This window comes from Formica exsecta, unplaced genomic scaffold (genome assembly GCF_003651465.1).
Source record: "Formica exsecta isolate Colony F162 unplaced genomic scaffold, ASM365146v1 scaffold26, whole genome shotgun sequence".
Taxonomy (NCBI): Eukaryota; Metazoa; Arthropoda; class Insecta; order Hymenoptera; family Formicidae; genus Formica; species Formica exsecta.
In genome coordinates, this window is record NW_021849866.1 from 1,103,427 (window position 1) to 1,130,495 (window position 27,069).

General features: G+C 33.5%; 5 protein-coding genes across 10 annotated transcripts in view; 2 read left to right on the forward strand and 3 right to left on the reverse strand.

Annotated features, from left to right (window-relative positions):
- Positions 1–5,605, reverse strand: part of LOC115236824 — a 16,556-nt gene extending 10,951 nt beyond the window's left edge. Inside the window, exon 1 of one of the 4 annotated variants that reach the window (XM_029809517.1) lies at positions 4,899–5,605. In XM_029809517.1, coding sequence (XP_029665377.1) covers positions 4,899–5,492 — 594 coding nt within the window. In that variant the 5' untranslated portion in view covers positions 5,493–5,605. Of the gene's footprint in view, positions 1–2,011; positions 2,356–4,898 lie in introns of those variants that run through there. The other 3 variants (XM_029809520.1, XM_029809518.1, XM_029809519.1) reach the window with 3 other exon arrangements.
- LOC115236823 (E3 ubiquitin-protein ligase Ubr3) overlaps positions 1–17,729 on the forward strand; it is a 35,555-nt gene extending 17,826 nt beyond the window's left edge. The window contains exons 9-28 of the mRNA XM_029809516.1: positions 7,207–7,388; positions 7,655–7,794; positions 7,936–8,078; positions 8,284–8,450; positions 8,526–8,769; positions 8,967–9,123; positions 9,353–9,583; positions 9,813–9,965; positions 10,135–10,295; positions 10,389–10,830; positions 10,938–11,083; positions 11,229–11,375; positions 11,523–11,831; positions 11,960–12,188; positions 12,340–12,555; positions 12,695–12,963; positions 13,185–13,541; positions 13,772–13,903; positions 14,017–14,156; positions 14,399–17,729. Of these exons, the coding sequence (XP_029665376.1) occupies positions 7,207–7,388; positions 7,655–7,794; positions 7,936–8,078; positions 8,284–8,450; positions 8,526–8,769; positions 8,967–9,123; positions 9,353–9,583; positions 9,813–9,965; positions 10,135–10,295; positions 10,389–10,830; positions 10,938–11,083; positions 11,229–11,375; positions 11,523–11,831; positions 11,960–12,188; positions 12,340–12,555; positions 12,695–12,963; positions 13,185–13,541; positions 13,772–13,903; positions 14,017–14,156; positions 14,399–14,516 (4,083 nt within the window). The 3' untranslated portion in view covers positions 14,517–17,729. The remainder of the gene's footprint in view (positions 1–7,206; positions 7,389–7,654; positions 7,795–7,935; positions 8,079–8,283; positions 8,451–8,525; positions 8,770–8,966; positions 9,124–9,352; positions 9,584–9,812; positions 9,966–10,134; positions 10,296–10,388; positions 10,831–10,937; positions 11,084–11,228; positions 11,376–11,522; positions 11,832–11,959; positions 12,189–12,339; positions 12,556–12,694; positions 12,964–13,184; positions 13,542–13,771; positions 13,904–14,016; positions 14,157–14,398) is intronic.
- LOC115236829 (small ubiquitin-related modifier-like) lies at positions 17,711–19,605 on the reverse strand. The gene is made up of 5 exons (XM_029809523.1): positions 19,383–19,605; positions 19,151–19,219; positions 18,997–19,074; positions 18,569–18,640; positions 17,711–18,229 (listed from the first exon to the last, which is right to left on the reverse strand). The coding sequence occupies exons 1-5, from the start codon at positions 19,395–19,397 to the stop codon at positions 18,170–18,172; spliced, it is 294 nt and encodes a 97-aa protein (XP_029665383.1). The 5' UTR covers positions 19,398–19,605; the 3' UTR covers positions 17,711–18,169.
- Positions 19,606–20,062: 457 nt separating this feature from the next.
- Positions 20,063–24,490, forward strand: LOC115236756 (alkylated DNA repair protein alkB homolog 8). 2 transcript variants are annotated; one of them, XM_029809418.1, is made up of 9 exons: positions 20,063–20,199; positions 20,301–20,507; positions 20,581–20,812; positions 20,894–21,016; positions 21,102–21,302; positions 21,661–22,043; positions 22,111–22,266; positions 22,432–22,991; positions 24,417–24,490. In XM_029809418.1, exons 2-9 carry the CDS (start codon positions 20,367–20,369, stop codon positions 24,439–24,441), a joined length of 1,821 nt encoding a protein of 606 aa, XP_029665278.1. In that variant the 5' UTR covers positions 20,063–20,199; positions 20,301–20,366; the 3' UTR covers positions 24,442–24,490. The 2 variants fall into 2 exon arrangements, with proteins under 2 accessions (XP_029665278.1, XP_029665279.1); XM_029809419.1 differs by having other exon boundaries at positions 20,069–20,179.
- The window catches only part of LOC115236759 (exosome complex component RRP45), a 5,929-nt gene continuing 3,315 nt past the window's right edge, over positions 24,456–27,069 (reverse strand). The window contains exons 3-10 of one of the 2 annotated variants that reach the window (XM_029809425.1): positions 27,013–27,065; positions 26,705–26,927; positions 26,392–26,609; positions 26,012–26,239; positions 25,607–25,734; positions 25,275–25,357; positions 25,044–25,152; positions 24,456–24,532 (exon numbers count right to left, since the gene is read on the reverse strand). In XM_029809425.1, coding sequence (XP_029665285.1) covers positions 24,513–24,532; positions 25,044–25,152; positions 25,275–25,357; positions 25,607–25,734; positions 26,012–26,239; positions 26,392–26,609; positions 26,705–26,927; positions 27,013–27,065 — 1,062 coding nt within the window. In that variant the 3' untranslated portion in view covers positions 24,456–24,512. The remainder of the gene's footprint in view (positions 24,533–25,043; positions 25,153–25,274; positions 25,358–25,606; positions 25,735–26,011; positions 26,240–26,391; positions 26,610–26,704; positions 26,928–27,012; positions 27,066–27,069) is intronic. The other variant, XM_029809423.1, reaches the window with a different exon arrangement.

Genomic DNA, 27,069 nt, shown 5'->3' on the forward strand with positions numbered 1-27,069 from the left:
TTTTTTTTTTTTGCAGAGAATCTTTTAAAGGTCCAGTCTACTCTAGCAGTATGAAAAATTGATAATTTTTAGGAATTTGTTTGAAGAATATTAGAAATTGATCTTTTTGACATTTTACATGTTTTTATTGACGTTTAAATAGTATGTCAGTATTTTTAAATCCTGGAAAAACCTAAATATCCAAAATTTAAAAATACTGACATACTGTTTAAACGTCAATAAAAACATATGTAAAACGCCCAAAAAAATCAATTTCTAATATTCTTCGAAAAAAAATCCTAAAAATCATCAATTTTTGATATTATAGACTGGGCCCTTAAGGAGACGCGCAGCTATTTCGGCTAGATACCTGAAAAGCAGCGATGAACAATTTTTCGTTGACGATCAGATTCGCGATGCGATCAAGAGCCCTCGGGATCGCGGCGTTCGGATCCCGCAGGATCGTCTCGGCGAAATTCGCCAGTTGATTAACATTGATCGGCGCATTCAGTTCGACAATCTCGCGCTGCATTTGCCTGAACACTCCGTACAGGCCGTTGACACCCTTGGCCTCGGATTGGGCCCGGGCCCAGAGCCACAGGGAGTCCAGGGAGTTCAGATGATCCCGTCGGTCCAAGGGAAATTGCTTGTCCACCAGGTTGCCGAATCTCTTGTACACCTCGATCAGATGCAATTTTTATTATTTATTATCGTGTGTGTTTATTATATATATATATTTATATGCGATTTTTTTCAATTATAGATTATATTTTCGATATAATTCGCGAGAGATAAAACCATATGACCTTTACGCATGAGTGAGCTCGTCATTAACTGAGCGGGAAGATGTACATGTGACGATTGTCGGGGATCATGACATAAAAGAGAGGAAAGAGGCTGTTAATGACGCGTTAGTGCATAATCTAGAACAGTTAAACTTCTAGGTGACACTGTTTTCCTCCGATTAGTGGCAGTGGATTAAATAACCATTCATATTAACCGCAGAAACGTCGTGGAATATTTCGCGAAGTTCTTTTTCCTTCCTATTTCCATCTTCTCTTTTCCTCTCCCCGTAACTTCCGGTCAATTCTAAGCTTTTAAATTTCAGAGAATTACGAAACAGCGTCATGTCGGACGACGATTACATAAAAAGCATAAACATATATTCCGTATTAGTTTATTCTTAGCATTAAAAATTTGAAATCCTTGTATAAAACAATATGTGTTGAAAATAAAAAACTCAGAGTGACAAATTAAAAAAAATAATAGAGATTTATATCTAAAAATTGTGACAGATTTTTTTTAAACACTTGCAGAAATTATTAGGCGTGCATCCCATTTCTAATAAATATTTTAGTAATACTTTTTTAACATTATTTTTTACGTAAATATAAGTAATTGATTTTTAAAGACATCAATAAAAAACGGAGCATCTTTGATTCCACCGACGCACTTTTCACGTCTTTTGTCATCTCTGTAATCAATGATAAGGAGATTAGGCTTTATGGTTTTAAAATAAAAAAATTTCACGAATAATTCTTAAAAAGTAGCGCAAAATTTTACTTGTGAGGCGAAACAAATAAAGATTGTTTCCCTAAATCTGGATCAGAGCCGACGATTTTGTTTCAATAATTAGTCCGACATTCACTTTAATGTTTCATACTCGCGAGCAACGTAAATAATCGCTATCTTTTATATAACACAGACACAAACGTAATTGCCTGTCTTGTTATCAATCAATGACCAGCGAATGTAGCGATTTAATGGTCAAATAAAAGACTAACAATAAGCAGACGGATAGAGAAAGATTAAGAGACGCTCGAACACAACAAAAATTCCGAAAGACTTTAAAATCCTGAAAGACATCCTAATTTTCAAATATCTTTTAACGTTAATTTAATATCATCAAAACGACACAGAAAAATCTAAAGAGCACTTAAAGACCATTTAAGGGATTTTGCAATATTTTAGACATTTCTTAGACACTTTATCGATATTTTATAAAAATTAAATTAGTCCTTCAACACCGTACGTGTTCAAACAAATACGTTGACATAATTGCGTTCCTCTTGGCGTTTAATTTATTTAATACGTTTTTTGTATACGATTATTAGAGGACACAACTCGTGAAAGTTTTGCCAATAAGTTCGTCGACAAAGCACCTTTTCGCGTGTCCGCGGAATGCGGGACACGGGTCCCCCCCGCTATATTGCGTTTCGAGACCACAAGAACGACACACACATGCACACATACGCACACTAATACAGGTCGCCGAACACGCGCGTTCACCGATCGGCTGATCGCACTCGACTGAGTTTCACGTTATGCGTCAATGTCTTCTATCCAGCTCTGGCCCCCACAGGTTCTCCCCATCATATATCGAACTCGTAGCGTGGTGTCCCTCCTCTCGCGTCCCACCCGGTACATTCGCACCCACGAGAGCGCGAGAGAGTGGATACGAGAGATATTTCGCGTGAAAATTATTTTCACTAGAGATTATAAGGATAATAGATATACTTATTTAAATTATGCGATATTGATAAACAATATTAACAGTCATGTGTATTAACAAACAATATTAACAATTATGTGATATTAAAATTATCTGAATTATATGATATTAATAGAGAGAGAGAGATATTTTAATTATGTGATATTAATATTTTATAAAATATCATGAATGTTGCATAAAAGATTAAAAAATCTTGTATATAAAAATATTGGAAAATTATATAGGAAGAAAATTATACATTATACAGAGAAAGTTAAAATATATTGTGCATTAGATGAATTATTATTCAATTATTTTTGTAATTAAATCCCTCGTGTATTGAAATTTTGCTAAAATCCATTGATAAATATAGGTTTGCTCATTATTTTCTCTGAAAATTAATTTGCGAAAATTGTTCATTTTTAATTGCTGATTTTTCGAAAATTATTGATTGCCTCCGCATTTTCATTCCAGAAAACTTAATTTCAGATCGGAGAATTTATTTCCGCGAACTGTATTAAGCCCATATTCTTAAAAAAATAGGAATTATATATTGTAAGAAACTGTAAGGGATGATTCAATATATAATTGAGATTGTAGCTGTAATACAGCCATGATCTTTTAGTACGAATTTAAGACGATTTGGAAATATAAGTTCTACGCTACAATTCGTATGTCAATTAATTTGCGACGACTTTATAATCGAACGATTTGCGCTGATTCGTGTTATCTGTCGTCTATCCGGACAAGAAGTATCAAAAAATGACAGACTTCCGGCGACGTGATGACCGTTCTTTTCTCTCTTTCCGCGAATAAAATCGCGAGTAAAATTGCAGCCTGTCGTGCTTCGTGTTGGTCACTTGATCCAAAGTGCGATACCACTTCTCGGCACCTAATACCCACCCGCGCTTAAATAGATACAATGGGGCTCCTGTTACGATGTGTTATCGGACCGACTCGTTCATAACAACCGGGATGCCCCAGGCTCGTCGCGATTTAACGTTCATCATTCGCGTTCACTTTTGCGCTTTGTCATCTGAAATCTAGATTCCTCCAGCCTGGAGGGAATGGATTCCGCTTATTCCCAACATGCGATTATGCATGACGTTGACTCGTGACTAATTTCTGTATTATAACATGACATGAATTCTCTCTAAACCGACACAAGTTTACGCAGACGGTACGTATGCCGAGGACAATGCCGATGACGGTTCTTCCTGTTTATCGCCCGCTCTTTGGACACTCTCCACGAGTGGGCCGTTATTTATACGCGTGCCTACGCATATGTAATTATCGCGCCACCCTTGTCACTGAATCGTGATAACAAGGGATAAATAATAAATTCAGCAATGAAAAAAAAAACGATAAAGGTAACAGCAAACGAAACTACGGAAGATAAGCGTAATAATAAAATGATACAACAAATAATATATATATATAATGAAAGCAAATAATAAAATGAAATAATAGTAATAAATATATATACGAAATAATAATAGTAATAATAATAATAAATATATAATAAATATATAAAAATAATAAATATAATTAATAATATACATAGGGAGAGTAAAGCGAAGAATATTTTGCATATATTTAGAATAATGGTTCTTTCCTGCATGTCTGTGATTATTTCAATCATAATCGATTCAGGGATAATCGATTCAATCGATTTTATTTACTTATGCGTTACGATACACATTCCTTACAGAATTGAAAGAATATTTAATCTCCTTGTAGTCCAAGGTATTCAGGTTTAGATATAACGCGATAAACGATAGTTTTCATAGAAGTATGATAACGTGTCAACAAAATTTCTTTATGGAATAAATTTTTTTCCCCACGAGAAATGATCTTGTTTGATATTGTATATATTTTATTTCTAATTCATCACACATTTTAGGATTTACATCATTAACATATATATTTTAAAATATACATAAAAAATAAAAATTAATGAAATATTAATAATTTTGAAGACTTAATCGTTTTTCGACGAATAAAATGAAGCAAATCGGCACATCAAAGATTAAATCTCTCGAAATAAGATTGGTTTAAACAAAATTTCACTTTTCTTTATATCATTGTCATTGATATTAAAAGGAAGAAATATCCCTCCACGTCTATTTCTAGATTTCCAAAATTTTTACACAACGTCAAAAATAATAAACTGTTCATGGAATAAATTTTTACTTTCTTCCAAATCGGTGACTAGATACATTTATTCGTCTTTAAAAAAAAAAAAAGAAAAATAAGACAAAGTCCCTTTCTTGAATCAACAAATTGATGCCACATTATTTTTCCCAAGATAGAAGGATTAGGAACCATTTATATTTATTTGCCAAACTGTCTAATACCAAGCGGAAAATCCGCCCACATCTCTTCAAACATTTTCACAAACTGCAGCATCGCTGCATGTACAACTTACCTGCATCTCATTGGCCAGGAGCACGAGAATGCTTCTGTTGTACACCTGCTGTTCGGATGGCACCATCAGCCTGTGTATCGACTCGAGAACGTCCGGAAGGTCCCCCAATCTCGGCGACACACAAGTCTTCGCGAAATCCACTATCGTGTATCTCTCAAACCTCTCCGAATTATCCGCGTACATCTCGAACCTTTTGTATAATCCGTGCACTTGGCCGACGTAGTGATCCAGATCTCTCAGACTGTCGTCCAGCCTCCTTTGCATCGGTAATCGTTGCAGCAACCTCGTCAAGATCGTGTCGGTCTTAGTCTCCATCCGTTCTTGATAGTCGTCGATCTTTTTGGACACCTTATCGATACGTTGGCGCAGCTCCTTTTCCATCCTCTTCACGAACAGGAAATCGCTCCCTGTCTCCTGGGTTAGAGATTCGCCATGTGGACGGATCATCTCCCAGGACTCCAATATCTCGGTTACAGTCTCGCGACCCAGCCTAATTAGATCCAAGGCATCGTTCATACTGATATCTAAGCCATAATTGGCGTTCGTCAGGGCCAGTATGATAACCAGCGTCACGTTTATCCGGAACTTGGCCATTTCGGGAAGAACACGCGACGCGAAATAATAGGGTCCAAGATGTCGGGTACAACTGTTGCTAGTGACGCTAACGCGTCGGGACTAACGGCTGTCGTTCTCGATGAGTCGACCGTTAACAGACTGAGAAAGGCAACGGACAAATGGAAGGGGATATCCCGCGGCTGCGGGATGTGAATGGATTGGGTTTGTTCGTTTTACACTGCACTCTTGCTTCGTATCTTTCTTCCTTCTCTCACCGTAGCGCAAATATATATATATATATATATATGAAAATTTCCAATTGTGGACCAAAAATGATTCTAAGAGATGACATCACCCCTCATATGTAGAGCGGGTGTTTGCTTTTCTTGATATATCTCGAAAATTATTCGAGATATCAAAAAATGTTTTATACAGAAGTTTCATGGTAAAAACACATCTATTTAAGCATATTAATAAAATTTTGAAAAAATAATTTTTTTCAAAGATTTTTGCCCTTGTTAGTCTTTGATTCTTTAGTGCCAAAACAGCTCTCATTTGCGGACACGGGTTTATTGGCTTGTTTTGATGTCCTTTATAACCACTTGAAATTTGTCAGTCTAATTCTGGGATACCCTGTATGTATTCCATTTTAAGTACAGAAATATAAGATATGTCGATAAACCGAGCGCACGGAGCAGACCTGACGATCGAATTGTCATCGGAATGCTAGGAAAATATGGAGAACATCTGGGATGAATGCTGGCTTATGACGTTTAATTCGAATTGCTTTAGACAGAGAAAATTTTGGAAAATTTTGCATTTGATTTTTTTAGCAAAATATTTGAAAATATATACATATATAACTATATATATATGTATAAATTGATTTATAAATATAGATATAAATATATAATACAAACTTTTAAAAAGCAACATGTTTAAAAAAATTGTAGATACAAGTAAATGATATACAAGAGACAAATTTTGTTAAAGCCTAGGATAAAAATCCTAAAATTTATAAGCAGTGTTTTGATGAAATTAGTCGAGATTTAAAAAAAAATGGAAATTGAATATTTCAACTATTTATGTGATGTATAAAAAAAATTGATTTTTTTCGGTAAATGAATAATTTTATTTTCATTTCGAGAAAATCCATTTTTGCTTAGAAAATATAAAACGCAACTTACTACATCAAAGACGAATAAGTTAATCAGCTGTAAAGCACAGCTTTAAAAGTCTGTCGCGCATGTCTATACGAAAATGCTTATGCAATGTATTTGTATTTCTCTTATATAAGTTTGTGTGCAATTGGCTTAAATCCTGTACTTTACGCGAGATACGAAGCGATTAGATCTGTATACGTCATCAAAAAATGTGTTTTGTCAACACAATTTAACGACAATGATATATCTAAGATACTACACATATTATAATGTAATATAAAATTATATATTACAAATACCGCGTCTGGGCTCTAATTGGCCTTTTCCTCTCACATTTATTGATCTTTATCATTTGAGCCTTTTGTTAATAATTTTTTATTTAATTGTTATATATAAAATTATACATAGAGACAATTTACAAAAGAAATTTACTTGAAATTATTTATTAAAATTAGTTATTGAATATCCGGTACAATATTATACATATATTACAATATATTATATATCATGATATGTAATATATTTTTAATATAAGTCTATGTATGTTAGATTGTATATAAAAAATATTTTATTTTTATTTTTGTCTTCAGGTGGCTTTCTATGAGATTTTGAATGGATTATGGGTTCGCAACGGACTGCAAATAAAGGGCCAAGCAATGACCTACATACAGTGTAATTTCTGCAACTCCATGGTAGATGCAGATTTGTATCTATTGCAAATTTGCGCCACGAAATTATTGCCGGATGTTTTTCTGAAAACCATCATCGAAAAGTAATGTCCTTTGTTTCGTTCGCTTTTGCATCGAATTTCAACAATACGATTATAGTCAAGTAGAATAATATATAATTATTCGATTTATATAATTTGTGATTCTTTTATAAAAGTAAAATATGCTTTAATAATTACGAGAAAGTTTTTAAATTACAATAAATTTATGTATTTATATATAAGTAAAAGTAAAAATACGAAAATAGCTTTGCATTTTGTGAATATATATCTGTACTATCATTTAATACATTAAAACAAAATCTATACAGATTTCACGTGAGGGAATGGATGAGTCTATGTTTGTATCACGCTCCGCAAAATGAGTATCTTGAAGGCGAGCACGATACGCCGATGTTAGAGAGCTGTCTCACATTCTTGGCTACACTGGTCAACGTGAGAACGAATCTCGGTGAGATTTTAATTACATTTTCTTAAGAATTTTTTTTTCTTAAATTATTGAATAAAACTTATAGCATCTTATAAAAACGTAATAAAAAAATAATTGAAGCGGTACTCTCTCATTAAGCCGTTTATATTTTTCTCGTTTCAGGTTTATCAGATCCTGAGATGTCCCGTCTTGAAATGGTGACTCTGTTGTGTATGGGTGATAAGACGCATAGCCAATTAATGGAACTGATGCCAGAACGTTGTGGAACCACACAAAATAGAGACTTTGAATCTGTTCTAGCTGATGTAAGTTTGTTGATAAATCGTGTTTCATTTATGTTGTGTCATTTTAATCTCCTTAAGCCTTAAGGTTTTCCTATTACATATCACAATTTTTCATCAATTTTATGAGTTTTAAATATTAAATTCGACATAATAGATTTTTTTAAATTTAAAATTTTAATTTTAAATGATGATTTTAATTCTCATTTGTTTGTTAATGTGTTTACAGGTAGCGCAATATAGAGCTCCTAATCTCGAAGCAAGTGGCAATATGCAGCAAGGTATGTACGGACCAAAACCTCGGGTATGGGATGAACTCTTCGATCCTTTACACGTTTTGTTACGAGCGGTGCATAGAAGAGACTTCCAGATATCCATGGATCGTTTTACGGAATAGTACGTTTATCAATCGAATACATATGTCTGTATTTAGAGAATAGTCTATTTGATAAGTATATCTTTCCATTGTAGCGTAAAGCAATCAGGCAAATTAAAAAACAGTGCTACTCCTTGGCCGCCATTCAGACATCCTGCTTCGGTGTCGTCGGATTACGACGATCCCCGGATCGTCCTACGCACCAGGGTCTTTCACGCTATGATTCTGATAATACTGTATAAGGCTGTGAACGGGCATAATATATCGGAGCACGTTATGGCATTAGCTATTTACCTCCTGGAGATGGCAGTGATTACTGCAGATTCGCCGAATAAATCTGTGAGTAACTTCGATAGAATGATTCTAGATTATTTAAAATAATTTATCTTTTTTCAGGTTTCTTAATTTATGTAATAAATAAGCAGCATGATTTATTGTTTATTTGTTTTTTAATTTACGACAACTCTCTTATACATCTATCTTAAATCTATATCCATTTCATTACTCTCTTTACACCGTGATATAATCATTTCTAGGTAAATCCTTTATGTCAATACACCGGTGGTAGCTCTCGCATGATAAAGGATATGGATTTAGGTGGATGGTATGAAAGCGACAGTTTGTCCGAAAATCTGAGGACAGTGATACCTCGAGTGATTCTAGTCCAAGAGTCGGAGCCGAACAGTTCGGACAGTGAGTATAATTATATTAAAAACATCAAATCTCAGTATAATTTTTTATATAATGTGATTTGCTCAAATAAAAACGCTAATAATGTGCAGAAACGAAAATATATTTAACACAATATAATACAATATGATAAAATGATAAGAATAAATCTGATAACGAGTTTCAGCTGATTTACGTGCTAATGTATATAATAACGATCTAAACGTTCGCTAATATATTTAATAATGATTAGGTGAGTTTGAATGGGAGATTCAAGGAGAAATGAGTGAAGTGGCAACATCCTTAATGCTGAATGATGGCATCGATGATGGCGCGGAAGAAGGCTCTCTGGAGCTTTTAGGATTTTCTGTAGACACTGTGAGAGACGACAGTGGCGTATCAAATGCGAGCGCGACATCTCTGCCGGCTCTACTACCGTCAGTTGAAAGTGCTACGTCCTTGCCAGCCTTACCATCAACAAGTGGTCAGCATTTTTTGTATAGATTATATATAATATCATATATATTTTTGATTGGAAGAAGACATTTATTTTTCAGTAATTAAATATGTTATATTGTATATTATTTAAAATATATTCTATCAAACATTATAAAATGTCGATTGTATGATTTTGTTCAAAACGTTGCTCAAAGTTTTCCCTAGAATTAATTTAAGTACACACAATATTGTTACGATATTTTATTACATTACAGTGGAATATGATTTGATTGTACCTGAAGACGGAATCGTTGCTATACCCCATAGTAACAGCGAGGATGACCTAACGATACCTCTGCAAAGAGCTCTACCACCATCTGGAGAAGAATCTATGGCTTTAGCAATCGAATCGCTCCCTTCGCCGAATAGTACGTACACATATTTATTAGAATATTATTTTGATATATTTTCCTTTTAAAGAATTTTATTTCTGATAAGTTTTATTATTTTTATTTATAATTTTTAATGCATATATAACAGCATATAATACTATAGTATTTTATTTATTTTGTATGATGTTCTTTTACTAAAAATTAGATATAGTCGGCGGCCAACCTGCATTACTACCTGCTCCTCAACGTCCGGCGGTTATGGCCGGAAATGAGATAGTCGCGGCGCAGCCGGTTAGCTACAGGACTACAGAAATCGTTCCATCTACATCAAATCCTCACAAACATTTTAAGAGAAGAGAGCCACAGGTAATATAATATGCACTTTTTTTACATGTATATATATTTTTTTTGCATGCACAATTTATGTTTGTTCTTACAAAGTACTCGTATATCTTTCAGGCTGGATTGATGCAACCACAAACTGTAAAGGTGGGAGAGAGTATAATTTCCCTGCTATTGAAGTTACATTCTCAACTGTCGGGAGTACCAGATAGCTACAATCCTGAACAGAGTGCAATATCAGACAACGAAGCCGGCAGCAGCAGCAGCAACAGTAGCAGTAGTTCTTTCGCGTCGCCATCGTCGCTGAACGACTCGCGAATTGGCGACGGGCCATTCTTTATATCACAGCTACTTAGGAAAATATCGGATTTAGATCCCATGTGTAGACAAACTATTATTGAGACTAGAAACAAATTGTGGCCCCGCATGCAGGAACAGCGCGAGAGGGAGAATCGCGAACGGGAGGAACGACGAAAAAGGGCAAAGGAGAGGCAGCAGAAACTGATGGCGGAATTCGCCAACAAGCAGAAGCAATTTATGGAGAAAGCAATGAAGACCGGTAAAATAAATTTTAATATATTATATAAATTATATAAAAAAATTAAAAAGCTTTTGTTATTCAATTACTGATATTGATCCAATGCCTATCTTCTTATTTTTGTATAGAAGAAGCAGGTGCATCTGGAATGGACTGGGATCAGGAGGAGAACGCAACTAAACTAGCTAGTAAAAAAGAATACGATTGTGTGATATGTAATCAAACTACTCCCAGCAGCGAGGACAAGCCGATGGGACTTGTCGTATTAGTTCAAGTAATGCATTTGTTCGTTTTCGTGTTAATTATTGAAATATTCTATATTATATTTTATTACATAAAGTGATATTGGTATTTTAATAGCATAAGATAATTTTATATTTTATGCGCGCGTTATAGTAAGTATGTCTTTCTTGATGCAGGCAACTAGTATCATTGGTCACGAACGACAGGAATCAGACAGGCTAGTTCTTCCCACATCCGATGAGGATCCACCTATACCGAAGGGAAATACCCGCGGGGCTCATTTTGACCGCAGAATGGACGAAATGAGTCGTTTATTCCACACGGTAAACGAATAGCACACATACATATAAAAATATACATGTATTTTTGTTACTTAGTTTTTTACATATCTTTTTCAGTTCTATTATTTGAGATTATAAATTTTTCTTTATTACATTTTCTATAACATAGTATATTTTGTAATCTTGCAGTTTTCGTGGCTAATCTCAGTGAATCTAGGCTGGGAAGGCGGTGTCCACGTACAAACGTGCGGTCATCACCTGCACTTAGATTGTTTAAAATCCTATCTGGAATCTCTTCGTAGTCAACAACGGCAACAGAGTCTAGCGGTGGAACGGGGCGAGTACCTGTGTCCGCTCTGTCGACAGTTGGCCAATTCTGTTTTGCCATTGTCGCCGCAATTAGGCGAGTGCTCAGCAGTGGTGCGATCTCGTCATGCTTCCACAAAAACCATATTCGCAGATCTGAACACTTTCCTCAAAGAGGTACAACGAAATCCGGTACGTATACGAAAGACATGAAATGTATTTTTTTTTATGGACTTTTTATCCATTATATTTCGAATAACTTATTTCGATAGAATTAGGATGTCGAGGACGCATTTGCTGAGTATATTCATTGTTTACAGATCTCTTCGAATCTGGCTGTGGCGATGGGAAAAGCGATGGAGGACATGACGAGTTGCACGTATCTAAAATATAAGCAAAAGAACTGTAAACCTAGTCACCAAAGCTTGTTCCTTTTTGTAACTTCAGTAGCTCGAACCAATTTTGAGATCGAACTCGTGCAGCGTGGCGGATCGTTGTGCGTTCCACCACCCACCACGATACCTCTGACGCCTAAACGCGATTGTATAGGTACGTTAGCATCTTTTGACACATTATTTTATCAACCGATATCTCATTTGGCCTCTTATTTAACTTTCGCATGCGCATTTATGTTTATTATATTAATCTGTAGAATAGTATGAACACTGTAATTAGAAAAATATTTGTATTTTTCTTTCAGTCGCGCTTCTTCACGTCTTGGCGATGCACGCTCGTGTACTGGTTACCTGGCCGGTGCACCACGTGTGGCAGCAATTGTCGGGTATACCGCTGATAGAAGAACCGGCGTCTTCGTTCGCTTTGACGCCACGCGAAAGAGAGGTTCCTTTGCTCCTGCGAGACCCGACCGCTATGCTCATTCAATTCATACTGTTGTTGCCGCTGCACCTGGATCAAAGTATGCGCGTTTCAATATTATATATCAAATGGCTGATTATACGAATCGTTTTCTTAGACTATATGTCGAAATAGATTGTGTGGCGCATATCCGAGATGTAATCGAACAGCGAATAAATTAATATACCCTTTCTCCATAGCATACTTCTCGGGCGTGGTAAAGGTCCTTTACAACTTGCTGTACTATCAGGTGATACTACAAATAAGTTGTAATTTCTCGCGACCTGAACGAAATACAATCCTGAAGAGGAGATATAGTTGCGCTACTACGCCTTCGGAGACTATATTGGCCGAGATTATCGAATATTTTAGCGACAGCGGGCTTTATTCCGGCACAGACGACGACAAGCCGTCTACATCGTCTTCTCCCACTTACGCCAAAGTGAAAACACACTGCATCGAACAACAAGTATGTGTTTCAAATCGAATAATACAGTTTTAATCTGTAAACATTTTTTTCCAAAACGAATATTTTCTAAGATATTACTTTGTTGCATGATATGAATTGTTTTTAAACGTAATATGATAATTAAGCGATAGTAATCTTTGGAAAAAGATAAAAATTGCTTCAAGTGAGCAAATATATTTATTATTTATATATTAATTCTCCGTCGATCGATCCACATTTAGATCCAGTCGCTATGTTTGCCATTTCTACGAGTGGCATCGTTGCTGCGTTATCACCTATACGAACAGCCGTTACCGCTAATTAGAACGCCACAGAGCGAGTTTGTGAGATTGGTCTACTATTTGGAGCTGGTCACGGAGGGCATGAGTTGGGATAGCTTCGATTCAACAGTGGCGTTGAATTGGCAGGAACAAGAGGCGAGTGTCTCGGTGCCGCTTTTCTGGTGTGATCAGTTGCTTGGATTTCTTGTCAACTGGCAGAATCACCAGCCGGCTCGCGACCTCATCATGGAGCAGCACATATCCTGGCATGTGCCGAAGCTGCTCAGTCTTCCGAGGGAATACGAAAAGATCTTCACGGTAATGTAGTTAGAAAATAATATGCTTTGTGTTTAAGGATATTACAAAGATCTGACATATATATAGGACGTTCATATTAAGATTTATATATTGTGTACTATGCTTTGTGTGTTTTTATTTATATTTAATAATATATTATTGATAAATTATTTTTTTAAAATCGTGCATACACTTTTTATTTGCATGTATTGCTTTTATTTCCATCTAACTATGTTATATTCCTTTTTTAGTACTACCACGAGCGGCAGTGCAGCCAATGTCATTCTGTCCCGCAAGAAATCAGCATCTGTTTGTTGTGCGGCACTATCGTCTGCCTCAAACAAAACTGTTGCAAACAGATGAACGTATGCGAAGCAATTCAGGTGAGCACATTTTATATATATGCAAAAAATGTAAAATATTATCTGCGAAGTAAATAACGGATTTACTTGTAAAAAATGTTATACAAATTTGATACGTTCTTATACGTTTGTAGCATTCGGTCGATTGTGGGGGTGGAACTGGCATCTATCTTGTAGTGACTTCGACTTACATTATCGTGATACGCGGCCGACGAGCGTGTTTATGGGGATCTTTATATCTCGATGACTTCGAGGAAGAAGACAGAGATTTAAAGTGAGTACGACTTATTACGAAATAAAAAGGAAAAAAGATATTAACAATAAAACAATTAAGTGTTTGCTACTTCAATATTAAAAGCATAGATAACAATTCGTTGAAGCATTAATTCTTTCTTTTTTTCATCTAACAAGTTATTAATTAGATTTAAAAAAATAAAAATAATATCTTTTTTTTAGTTAGTTTGATACTGTTATTTTATATTATATTCATTATCACAAATAATTTTATTGTTACAGACGTGGCAAGCCTCTATATCTTAGCCAGGACAGGTATCAACTACTAGAACAACAATGGTTGGCACATCGATTCGACCATACGAAGAAAACATGGGTATGGCATCGTGATGCTCTGTGACCCCTTACGATGTTATCACACATCGCTCGTCGATCTTAATCTCAGAATTGAAGAAGACTCTCTCCCCCTTTTCCTTTTCGTTTTTTTCTATCTTGTTCTCGTGATTCCCGCAATTATTCTCACGCAAAATGCCTCGCCCTTTCGCAGTAATGCCCGCGCGCTTTAGAGACTAACAGAAATAGACCGTTCTTAATAGATATTATATATTTATTATGCAATCGAATAATTATAGGCATATAAATGATGACAAATGAAAGTATTACAAAAAAACACATTCGTCTGAAGAAAAGAATAAATTTTGTTCACATAGTCATGCGCAACTTGAATAATGCATATTATGTAGAAATTTTATGTATGATGCCCTCAAATTATAAAAACTTGTACATTTTATTTAAATATATACATCGGACCGTTCCCAATTTAATCTTTCCGCGTAATTGTCTATGAAACAAGTGGTTTCCGAAAAAAAATCACATCAAAAGCTTAACGCCTCTTTTTCAAATTACACGCAAACTGTCGAAACACGCGAATAGACATAGAAATGGAATAATTTTGATCTACAACGTTGTTTCTTTAATAGCCACTAATTTTGGTGATTATTATGGAAAAGATTAAAGTGAAATGCATACCCTGTATATACATATATAAAATATGTCCTAATAATTTAAAAAAAAGTACTTATCTAATGTAGCATTTCTACTTTGTAGAACAAAACAATATTTAAGTGATAATAATCGCAAAGAGATGAAATTCGTGTGCTGCTTCGAATAATTGACTCGCTCGTTTTGGAGATGGATAATAATTTCTGATTTATATTTCTTTACTTCGAGCACTTCGCAGATACATGCAAAGCAAACGCAGATTTCTCGCGAATATTTATATTTTAGCATTAGTGTATAAAATATACACTAATTTTCCAAATATTAACATTGCTATGAACAAGATCATATTGCTAGAAGTATGGGAATGATGAAGGAAAGAAATGTCAAAGACTGACGTCTTTAGATCTGTATTTATATATGCTCGACGACAAAGATATTAGAATCTATATATAGTCAGAAATACACTATTTTATTTACGCCTCCCCCCAATATAATATTTAATCTTTATAATATAAGAAATGCAAAACTATAAGACAAAAACGGGGACGCGAGAATGCGCCAAATGCATTAAATGTCGATTGGAAATTTTTGTCACGTGACAACAAGCGCATGACACGATAACAAAATCGATACTTTCTCGTTTCGGGATGCAATATAGAACTGTGGTCCATTACGCCCAATGTCAATAATACGGGAGAAACATTAAGATTAACGTTAATTATTGTTACATAGATGTAACTATTAAGTCACAGAAACTATGCACACACAGAATTTCAATTCGGATTCTCCGATGCTATAGATATGTGCAAATAATATTTACGTTTTTAATAAGAATATTTTATTTTCATGATATAAATTAATATTAATAGTTAAATGATTATATATAGTTATCATATAGTAGTCTCTATATGTATAGTGTTATGGATTATATATAAAATTATGTATTTTAGATTTTTTCCATATTCCATAGACACAATTCTTCTTATTTTTTATCTAAAAATTTTGATTTTGTGATAAAATTTTTATTTGAATTAATATATATCGAAAATATATTTTAATCTAAATATACATGCTGTGATGCCTTTAAGGAAAGTTCTCTCAGAATTATTAGAAAATTTACTGTATAATTAATAATCTATAGCTTCGGAATTCGGGCATACCGAAGAATCCGCTTGGAATTCGGAAATTATCTGTTTGAGTGATAATCGTTTCCTTTACTATAGCATACATATGTTGAATGAGATATTGATTTACGGGATATCACTTGTTATCGTTTGCCGAGCAACTTGTATACTAGATATTTTTGAAGAAATAACGGGATAGTAGATGCGTAAAATATAAATTTGATACATATCTTATGACTTTAATTTTAATGCTGGAATTTTCGATAAATTTCAAGTTTTCATCTTTATTAAAAATAGTACCTGGTAGCAATAATTTTCATGAATTAAATCTTTGGGGGAGAAAAAAAGTGAGAGGTCATGCACAAATTAAAATTAAAAAAATGAATTTAAAAAATTAGACTACATATATAAAAAAGCATTCGAGACACTAATTTTAATAAATATAATTATATGTATATATATGATCTTTATCTTTATATACAATTTTAATTTAAATCTTTATTATAAAGAATGTAAATGAATGAAAGAAAAAAATTGAGTGTTAAAAATTGAGAATTGATGGGCAAATCTGTCATTAAAATCAAGATCGCGAGTTATGCATAGATCATTCTATATATATAAAATTTAAATTTCTCGATTTGATTCCAAACTCCCTGTATGTTTTAGACATGTTGCGAAATGAGATTGCTTTTTCTAGAATGCACGATCGTATTGTAAATATGTAATAATAATAATATATATAGCTCGCCATGTACTGCATCATTAGTCAATGTTCGCGAAACAAGATGATTTGTATATAACTACAAAATTATTTTTTAGAAGTATCTTTTTTTTTGCTTGTAATATGTAAGAGTCTATGATATAAAATCTACATGATTAAATAAAGACCTGAGAATTATTGAATATGTTAAAAGTATAAATAAGAATAATCTCTCGAGTTTTGTTATTTCTTCCATCTATTATTAAGAAATAACAATATTTATACTTTTTTCTATGTGATTATATTTAAATACAAACAGGTCATCATATACAATAACGATAGCTGTATCATTTATTATTTTCCACTATATATTTTCTCGTATTTTTAATTTTATATATAATTTTTGTATCATATACTTTTTATAAATTTGACATTCTTATTGCAAAAACTACTCACATCATAGTTAAAAAGAAATTTCGCAAAAACACCGGGAACAAATTTCCGAGAATATCCAAAAATTACTCGCATTACATATGTCATGACTTATAACTAAAAATGTTCTAAATCTTCTAAAAGAACAAGGTATATTATGTCAATTCTAAGTGTTTCTAAGAGTTCAAAACTTGCGCTTCACAATTATTTTTATTAATATTGCAGTTATTTGAGAAAGAAAGAGATTTACAATTACAATTACTTTTATTATATCTTAAATGTAACAATTTTGTTTTATTATATTCACATCTTTTCTTTCTGTATCCACCACAAAACATTAAAAAAAAAAAAAAAAGAGGGAAGAACAAAAAACTAAAATTTACAAGGAAAAATATAAATGGACAAGGAGTTTACAAATGTGAAACGCATTTATAGTGGCGGATAATTCAGTTATTCTATTTCTGAGAGTTGCCCTGATGACACACCAAGAAGACAAACACAGTGTGCAATGTTAAGGTATAACTGTCCGCATGCCTGTTTTACAAAATGATCCAGGGATTTGCTGGACAGCCTCCCCAGCGATGAGTCTTGATACAGGAATGTAAGACAGCACATTTTACAATATCGAAGGTGAATTCAAAAAAGAAAATTACTTATTATTTAACCATTTGTGTTTGTGTATATAATATGTATATGCATACTTATAAACTTGTCCATTTTTTTTTGTTATGAGTCACTTTCACTTTAAGAAATATTAGAACAAAATAATAAGCCTCCTGTTGTCAACTAATTCTTTTAATGGCCACCTGTTTGTTCTTGATATACTTCAATGACATCATCATTCTCCATTTCAAGCTGAAATCAATGCAGGTTTTACTTTAATATATTATTCATAACACACACAAACATTAATAAAAATATAATATTTGAATAAATACATTTATTCTTATATATTTAGGTACATAGAGGATATCCCCAAATTTGCATATTTTCCACATAATTAATATTTTTTCTCTGATTATAAGTTTAAATTTAAACTTATTTTTTTTTAAATATAAGATATTTAAAAAAATATCTAAATATAAAATGTTCTTAAATTATAATTAATTAGAAATTGAGAAATTTTAACAAAGCTTCCGAATTGCCATATTGTTTTATCATTAATCCTATACCAAAGTTAAAAAATTAATTTACCTGCTTTGGTGTTTCATCATCATTGATTCTTTTACCATCAAAAAGAAACCTAAGCGATGTCATAGGTACCCCCTGAACAAAATTAAACTCTTTATTATATGTGAATATTATCACGTTTAAATAAATAAAATTAGCAAATTTTATAATCCAATGTGTAAAATCTCAGAAATTGTTACAAATTATTTGCATAAAAATAACATTGTATTTATTATAAGAAAACTATAAAAAAATTGACCATTATCACATAAAAAAGTTCTTGAGATCAGAAAGATCTTGATACATATTTCTGAGCATGTTAGTAAATTAAAAACAAATATCTAAGTACACATTTATTATCGAATTAATTCACGTTCCTATGTTACTTTTAGAAGATTCTGCACAATCGCGCGCGTTTTAGCATAAAGCGAGGGAAAAAAGATAAAACCTACCACACGATCACTATAGGACTTCTTCAGTTTGCCCATTTGAGTGGTCATCTTTACCCTAAAGTGAATTTCATTGCTGTCCTGGAAGAGAAGAGAAAGAAATAGAAAAAGGATATCTCGTGTATCTCACGCGCGAAAATATAGGGCATCCGCTTACATTGCCGACGACTTTGAGCTTGATGTATTCCGAATTCGCGTCGCCTGGACCGGCTTCTGGCTTTTGTTCCTAGTGGTACACGGCAAGGTTAGAGCGCTAGTTTAAACACTCGGCAAATATCGATGTAAAAAGTTAACGCATTAATCTAACGCTAACTGTGCGTTCGCGGCCGCAATTGTGGGTGACGATGTCGAGAGAATCGCCGATCGTGCGGCTCTCTCGGATTGCTTACCTGATTGTCGGACATCGTTATCAATTAAATTACAACAAACTTCTTCACCACGCGCCAGAAACGCTAACCAAACACAAGCTCGCAATATGGCGCCCGAGCTTTTGTCAGTTTCACAACCTACTCTCAGCCCACTCCTGCTTCTCGTGCCGGGAACGAAAGATCGTAACGGTCAAGCGTCGTTCGCAAACATATCCGTTTTTCATGATACAGGAAGTAAGGTTGGAATATAGGTCAGGTTAGATTAGGAGACTCATAAAGTCCGTATCAGAGAAAATGAAAGAGAGAGAGAAAGAGAGATGATGCATGATTGAAAATTGAAGAAATTATAGATTGGCCAATTAAAACAAAGAAAGATAAATTTCTTCCTTCTGATTGGTCAAATTTCAATATTAAATTTTCAATTTTCATATGGATGGATAATAATGCATAGGGAGCTTTCCAGCAAGAAATACACAATATCATATGATTAGCTGTAAAATAGAAAAATTTTAGGATCTTTAAAAATTCTCTATTTAACAGCCAATTGTGTGACATATGTCTATCTGTGTTTTCTTTTTTCTTGCTGGAAAGCTCCCAATCTGTATATATAATAAGGACTTTAGAAAATTTACGAACATCTTTTTAGAGAATCGTATTGTTGCGTTTTTTCTCATCTATGTGTAATGTATTCTATGATATTATTTGCAGGTTAGATTTCTGTTTTGAAGAAATTACAGATACAGGTGTTCTAGCGAAGAAATAAGAGAGATGTTAAAAGTTACATATATTAGACTTTACAGCTATAAAACACACAAATCGTAAAGAATTGATATATTACGTATGAAAAATTTTGTTTTAAAATTTTTGTTTGTTGTTTTCGTTATTGAATATTATATTTTTAAGTGAAAGATTATCAAATAGAAAACTTTTCTTCTGTAGTGTTTTAATGAAACAAAATAAGACACAAAATTACTTTTTTCGTAAAACGTTTAAGTATCGGAAATTATGTCTTTGAGTGACAAAACAAACATTATAATTGAAGATCATAAAGAGAGGAACAATAAAAAAAATTTACGCAAACAGAAACGTGCTCATCACAGACTGCTTAGAGATATGAATATCAAATGCTCCGATCGACCTACACAGGTAAATATCAGTACGTTGTTGCAATGGAAAGGTTATATTTTATATTCAAATTAATATTTTTTATTTTTTATAGCACTTGATGATATGTAACGGTGGCTTAGTTACCGGTATTAAAAGGGAAACATTGCAATGCGTATTAGATGCATTGATCTCCAAGTATGCTTTAATAATGCCAACAGGCAAGTCGTACTGTTTTATAACATGCAATTCAAAGGAGGATGCAATATGTGTGTATAATTATGTTCATGGACGTATTAAGCTTCCGGGCCAAAATGGCCCATTATATGTATGCTATACTGAAACAGGTATACAATGTTATGATAATATTATGAAATAAATATTATAGAGAGTCAAAGCAGTAATAACATAATGATGCTTTCTTTTAGTTCCTAGCATAGACAATGTTATATCTAAATCTAATTTTCCACCTGGTCTTACGTTAATAGAGAATTTTATAACAAAGGAACAAGAAGAAACTTTGTTAGGAACACTCGATTGGGGCGAATGTGGTAAAATTATACTAAGAATACAATTAAAAAATATGATTAATGAAAGATAATCTGAAAGAAGCATAAAATATATATCCTGTTGCAGAATCTGTCTCGTCGCAGTTGAAACATAGACAAGTGAAACATTTCGGATATGAGTTTGAATATGGCACGAATATGGTGAATCCCGACAATCCAATCGCGCCGATTCCGCAGGACTACAAATTCCTGCAGACTTTATTTGACAAACACAGTCATAAGTATACATATGATCAGCTGACTATCAACAAATATCTACCTGGACAAGGTAGCAACTCTTGCCTTTCCATAAGTTTTATAATGCTTATTTCTTAAGAATTTTTAAACAAAATGAATAAGTGTTTTAATTTTTCCTTTGTGTAAATTCTTCCAATATTGATTTTCTAATTATATGAATAATTTTATCACATATTATATAAATTTAATCATTTGTTTTATATAATTATTAAATTTAATTGTATTGTAATCATTAAATTAAGTTTAATTGAAATAATAATGTATCCTCGTATTAACAATTACTGTCTTTCATTTCTACTAAAAATTTATTATGACGAGTAATTCTAGTAAATATGCACAAATTTATAGACTGACTTGGATAAGCTATATCATTAAAATTTCTACTTAAGGTATTCCATCGCACATCGATACACATAGCGTCTTTGAAGATACGATATTGTCCTTATCACTGGGTTCTGCATGTATCATGAACTTTAAGAAGAAAGAGCGGAATATCAATGTGCTTCTACCAGCTAGATCTTTGTTGATCATGACAGGAGAGGCAAGATACGCATGGACCCATGGCATCTGCCCTCGTCACAGTGATGTAATTGAGACGGAGAACGGAACCACAACGCAAGAACGTGGCATCAGAGTATCCTTTACTTTCAGGAAGGTACGACGAAGTGCCTGTTGTTGCAACTTCAAAGAATACTGTGATACTAGAAACGATACCGCTGCGTTCGTTGATGCCAAGACAGCGTCGGGACTGGAAGATTCGTATGTACATAAGGTGCATAAATTTCGGCTGAAATTTATGATAATATTTTTTTATTATTATAGTGAAATTGCTTTCTCAGGTTTATGAGGAAATATCTATTCACTTTAATGAGACGCGACACAAACACTGGCCTAATGTAACCAAATTCCTTGAAAGTTTGAAAGAGGGTACATTATTGTTGGATGTAGGCTGTGGGAATGGCAAATATCTTTACGGAGATCGAAATATATATAAAGTACTATTATTTAAATTATTTTTACTACTTAATCAACTAGAATACATACTTATACATAGCTAAAAGTGAAATAAAATACATACAATTAAAAATTAAAGTGTAGTTAGCGTTATCTCTTTTCGAAACAAGCCATCAAAACATTATTAACTATGAGGATCATTTCAGATGGGATGCGATCATAGTTCCGGACTGACGGATATATGTCGCAAGCGAGGCTTCGAGGTTCTCCAATGCGACTGTTTGTATCTGCCATACAAAGACAATTCCGTGGACGCGGCGATCAGTATCGCGGTGATTCATCATCTGTCCACTCGGGAACGGAGGCTACGCGCCATTTCCGAGATGGTTCGAGTATTGAGACCGACAGGAAAATGCTTGATTTATGTGTGGGCGAAGGAACAGCGCAAAAATTCCACGGATTCGTTCTATCTGAAGTACGGCAAGAAGAACAAGGACGAGAACGAAAAGATTGACCAGAGCGAGATCGGCCGCGAGAGAATTTCCGAATGTGGCTTAACGTTGCCGGTTCACGAAAATAGAACGAACTTTACTCACAGCGATATGTTGGTTCCTTGGAAAAAGAAGAGCGGCGAACGTTTCCTGAGATATTATCACGTATTTCAGGAAGATGAGCTTGCAGAACTATGCACTGAGGTATCCACAGCCATGATTAAGGAAGTCTACTACGATCAAGGTAATTGGTGCGTCATTGTGGAGAAATGTAGGTACTAAAAATTTATTATGACGAGTAATTCTAGTAAATATGCACAAATTTATAGACTGACTTGGATAAGCTATATCATTAAAATTCTATTTAAGGTATTCCATCGCACATTGATACACATAGCGTCTTTGAAGATACGATATTGTCCTTATCACTGGGTTCTGCATGTATCATGAACTTTAAGAAGAAAGATCGGAATATCAATGTGCTTCTACCAGCTAGATCTTTGTTGATCATGACAGGAGAGGCAAGATACGCATGGACCCATGGCATCTGCCCTCGTCACAGTGATGTAATTGAGACGGAGAACGGAACCACAACGCAAGAACGTGGCATCAGAGTATCCTTTACTTTCAGGAAGGTACGACGAAGTGCCTGTTGTTGCAACTTCAAAGAATACTGTGATACTAGAAACGATACCGCTGCGTTCGTTGATGCCAAGACAGCGTCGGGACTGGAAGATTCGTATGTACATAAGGTGCATAAATTTCGGCTGAAATTTATGATAATATTTTTTTATTATTATAGTGAAATTGCTTTCTCAGGTTTATGAGGAAATATCTATTCACTTTAATGAGACGCGACACAAACACTGGCCTAATGTAACCAAATTCCTTGAAAGTTTGAAAGAGGGTACATTATTGTTGGATGTAGGCTGTGGGAATGGCAAATATCTTTACGGAGATCGAAATATATATAAAGTACTATTATTTAAATTATTTTTACTACTTAATCAACTAGAATACATACTTATACATAGCTAAAAGTGAAATAAAATACATACAATTAAAAATTAAAGTGTAGTTAGCGTTATCTCTTTTCGAAACAAGCCATCAAAACATTATTAACTATGAGGATCATTTCAGATGGGATGCGATCATAGTTCCGGACTGACGGATATATGTCGCAAGCGAGGCTTCGAGGTTCTCCAATGCGACTGTTTGTATCTGCCATACAAAGACAATTCCGTGGACGCGGCGATCAGTATCGCGGTGATTCATCATCTGTCCACTCGGGAACGGAGGCTACGCGCCATTTCCGAGATGGTTCGAGTATTGAGACCGACAGGAAAATGCTTGATTTATGTGTGGGCGAAGGAACAGCGCAAAAATTCCACGGATTCGTTCTATCTGAAGTACGGCAAGAAGAACAAGGACGAGAACGAAAAGATTGACCAGAGCGAGATCGGCCGCGAGAGAATTTCCGAATGTGGCTTAACGTTGCCGGTTCACGAAAATAGAACGAACTTTACTCACAGCGATATGTTGGTTCCTTGGAAAAAGAAGAGCGGCGAACGTTTCCTGAGATATTATCACGTATTTCAGGAAGATGAGCTTGCAGAACTATGCACTGAGGTATCCACAGCCATGATTAAGGAAGTCTACTACGATCAAGGTAATTGGTGCGTCATTGTGGAGAAATGTAGGCAAATCGCGGGAAATAAAAACTAGGTTTATAACACAAATATAATTTTCTTAAAAGATTTATTTCATACATCTCTTCCTTATGTCGCTGCATGGATTTAGTCGCTATCTTCATCCACTGAAATAAGTAAAAAAGTATGTTTCACAAACATTTGAATATCTATATAGTTTAGTTTTACTACTACCGCATCAATACTAAATGACATTTATCGGCTAATCAAAAATAATTTACAATATATAATCACTTTTTTTTGTTATAAAATGTTCCAAATTTTTATACAATATAATCTCGTTTTTTTTTGTTTTTTTTTTTTGATAGTGTGTTTAAAATGGTTTTTTTTATTAACTCTTCAGTCTAGAATCAATCAAGAGAAAGAAAAATGAAACAAACTGGGATATTAATGATAACCACATACGATATTATATGCCATATCATTAATAGTTATAATTTAATTTATATATATTTAAGCTAAAAAAAAGATGGAAAGATCGTTTTTTGCATTCAACATTAGTTTTTTGGCATTCGTATCAACTTCTCTTTCTCTTTTTGTTCATCACTCTTACTACTGATCCATATAATAGCTTCATTTTTCTTTTAGAAAGAAATATTGATATATATATCGTAATACCTAAGTCTATCACTATGTGTTTTTTTTCCGGGATCGGCGATTGGAGGCACTGATTGTCCGAATCTGAATCATACATACTGCTAAAACTTCCTTCTTTCTTATTTGAATCCTGCAAGAATATTAAGAAAATTATCACGATTAATCATGACAATAAATTGGCAATTAAGCAAGCAAGAAAATAATGGAGAGAGAAGCTACTCAAATACTTAGTACGCTTTTCTTCATACTTACATCAAAAACAGGTATTAAATCAGCAGATCCTTCTCCATGTTTTATAATATAGCTCTTCTCATTTTCTACTTCCATATGATCATCTATACATTTGTAATACATTTTTAATAATATACATTTTATACATTATGAACTAATTATTAAACAGAATTGAGAAGCTTAAAATAAAGAAAAATTAATTAATTTTATCTTTAATAATTTTAATTCGATTCCAGTTTAAAAAGCAATTATATTAATTTAAATTTTATTTTGGAATATAGATAAAATTAATTTGATTTTTTTATTTATAATTTTAATTATATATTAAAAAAATATAATTGGATAAAATATACCTTCTACTATAGTTGTCTCATCCCATTTTTGTAATTTAATACTAATGCGATCACCTATCATTGTTGTAATCTTATCTGTTTGAATGCTCTCTTTAAATCGACTTGTGCTGCTATCATCTTTTTTGTATCTGAAATATAGAGGGTATTTTAAAATGTTACAAATTACTTACACAAATTAATTCGCTTTTTTCTCTTTCCATTACTCAATTACAAAATGAAAAATCGCTTTTCTAGTTACTTTATTATCTGATGAAAGGATATAAAACATTATTTTACATAAACTCATTTACTGTAAATAGTTCAAATTAATATATTTACATTATATTTTATATATAAAAAAAATATTTTTAAAAATTATGAACTCTTAAGAGACTATATATGTTGAAACTATAGTAGTATTCATACCGTGATTGTACATCTTTAGTTACCGCCTCCTTAATCTCTTGCACTAATTTAGTCGCGTAATTTGCCGCGTGATTAGAAACGGCGGATATGACGTCCTCGACCGTCATGGTTTTTGTTAAATAATCGAAATGCAAACTGCAGAGTTCTCTATAAGAGTTCATACCAAGAGTGAGTTCAGCGACACCAACTCTTTCTTCTATATATGTTGGATCCATTATGGTGTTGCCACTGAAATTTAGAAAGACCATATATTATTTGTATGTACATAGTCTCTTAGAAAATTCTGAATTTTATTGATATATTCTTAAACAAGATTAAAATTAATTATTTTATATTCATAAAAATTTGAAGGGTAGATAATTTTGAACTGCCTGACTAACCATTCAAAAGTTATGAAAGATATGCAAACTGGATAGTGAAACAATGTTAATGGAAGAAAATCTTTCTCGGATGCTGGATGTATAATAATTTCCTCGCCAGTGGAAGTAACGTCTGGCCTGTGGAAATGCATGAGAGCGGCGAGTGTCGCTATAGAGGCACAGTCGATCAGATTTCCATCGTGATTTATGATATTAATATCAATTCTTAAATTCCACACCTGAATAGAAAGACATAAAAATAAAATATATATATGTATATATATATAAACATATGCTGTACAATATTTAATGTCAAATCTTAGTATGCAGTAACCTTCTTATCTGCTACAATACAGAGAGATTCCAAGTCTATGCATTTTGAATCTTTGAAACATTTTTCCAGCTGTCTACTGATCAATATGCCAGCCTCGGATTGTCTTCCACTTTCAAGGTGCTGCGCCGCTAATGGACCAAGCTCAACATTTATGTATATTGTGCCTTCGTTAGAACGAAATGCTTTCGGTTGTTGTATATTACATGATACTTGTGCTATTGCTCTGCAAAGGGATTCCTCTTCAATGTTTTAATTATATATATTTATTATAAAGAGAAATAATCCATATATTGTTAAAGAAAATTTACTTGGTATGTCCAAGAGACACTATACAACATCCCCATTTGGAGCCAAAATGAATTTTC

Bases quoted from the DNA above. Each gene is read 5' to 3' on its own strand.
- LOC115236829 (XM_029809523.1), bottom strand. The intron at 19,075-19,150 runs GTAAGCGGATGC...CTTCTCTTCCAG, and splicing joins AGCTCAAAGTCGTCGGCAAT to GACAGCAATGAAATTCACTT. The intron at 18,641-18,996 runs GTAGGTTTTATC...AATTTTGTTCAG, and splicing joins AGTCCTATAGTGATCGTGTG to GGGGTACCTATGACATCGCT.
- LOC115236756 (XM_029809418.1), top strand. From the start codon at position 20,367: ATGTCTTTGAGTGACAAAACAAACATTATAATTGAAGATCATAAAGAG. The intron at 22,267-22,431 runs GTACTATTATTT...GGATCATTTCAG, and splicing joins GAGATCGAAATATATATAAA to ATGGGATGCGATCATAGTTC. The intron at 22,992-24,416 runs GTACTAAAAATT...GGAGAAATGTAG, and splicing joins GTCATTGTGGAGAAATGTAG to GCAAATCGCGGGAAATAAAA.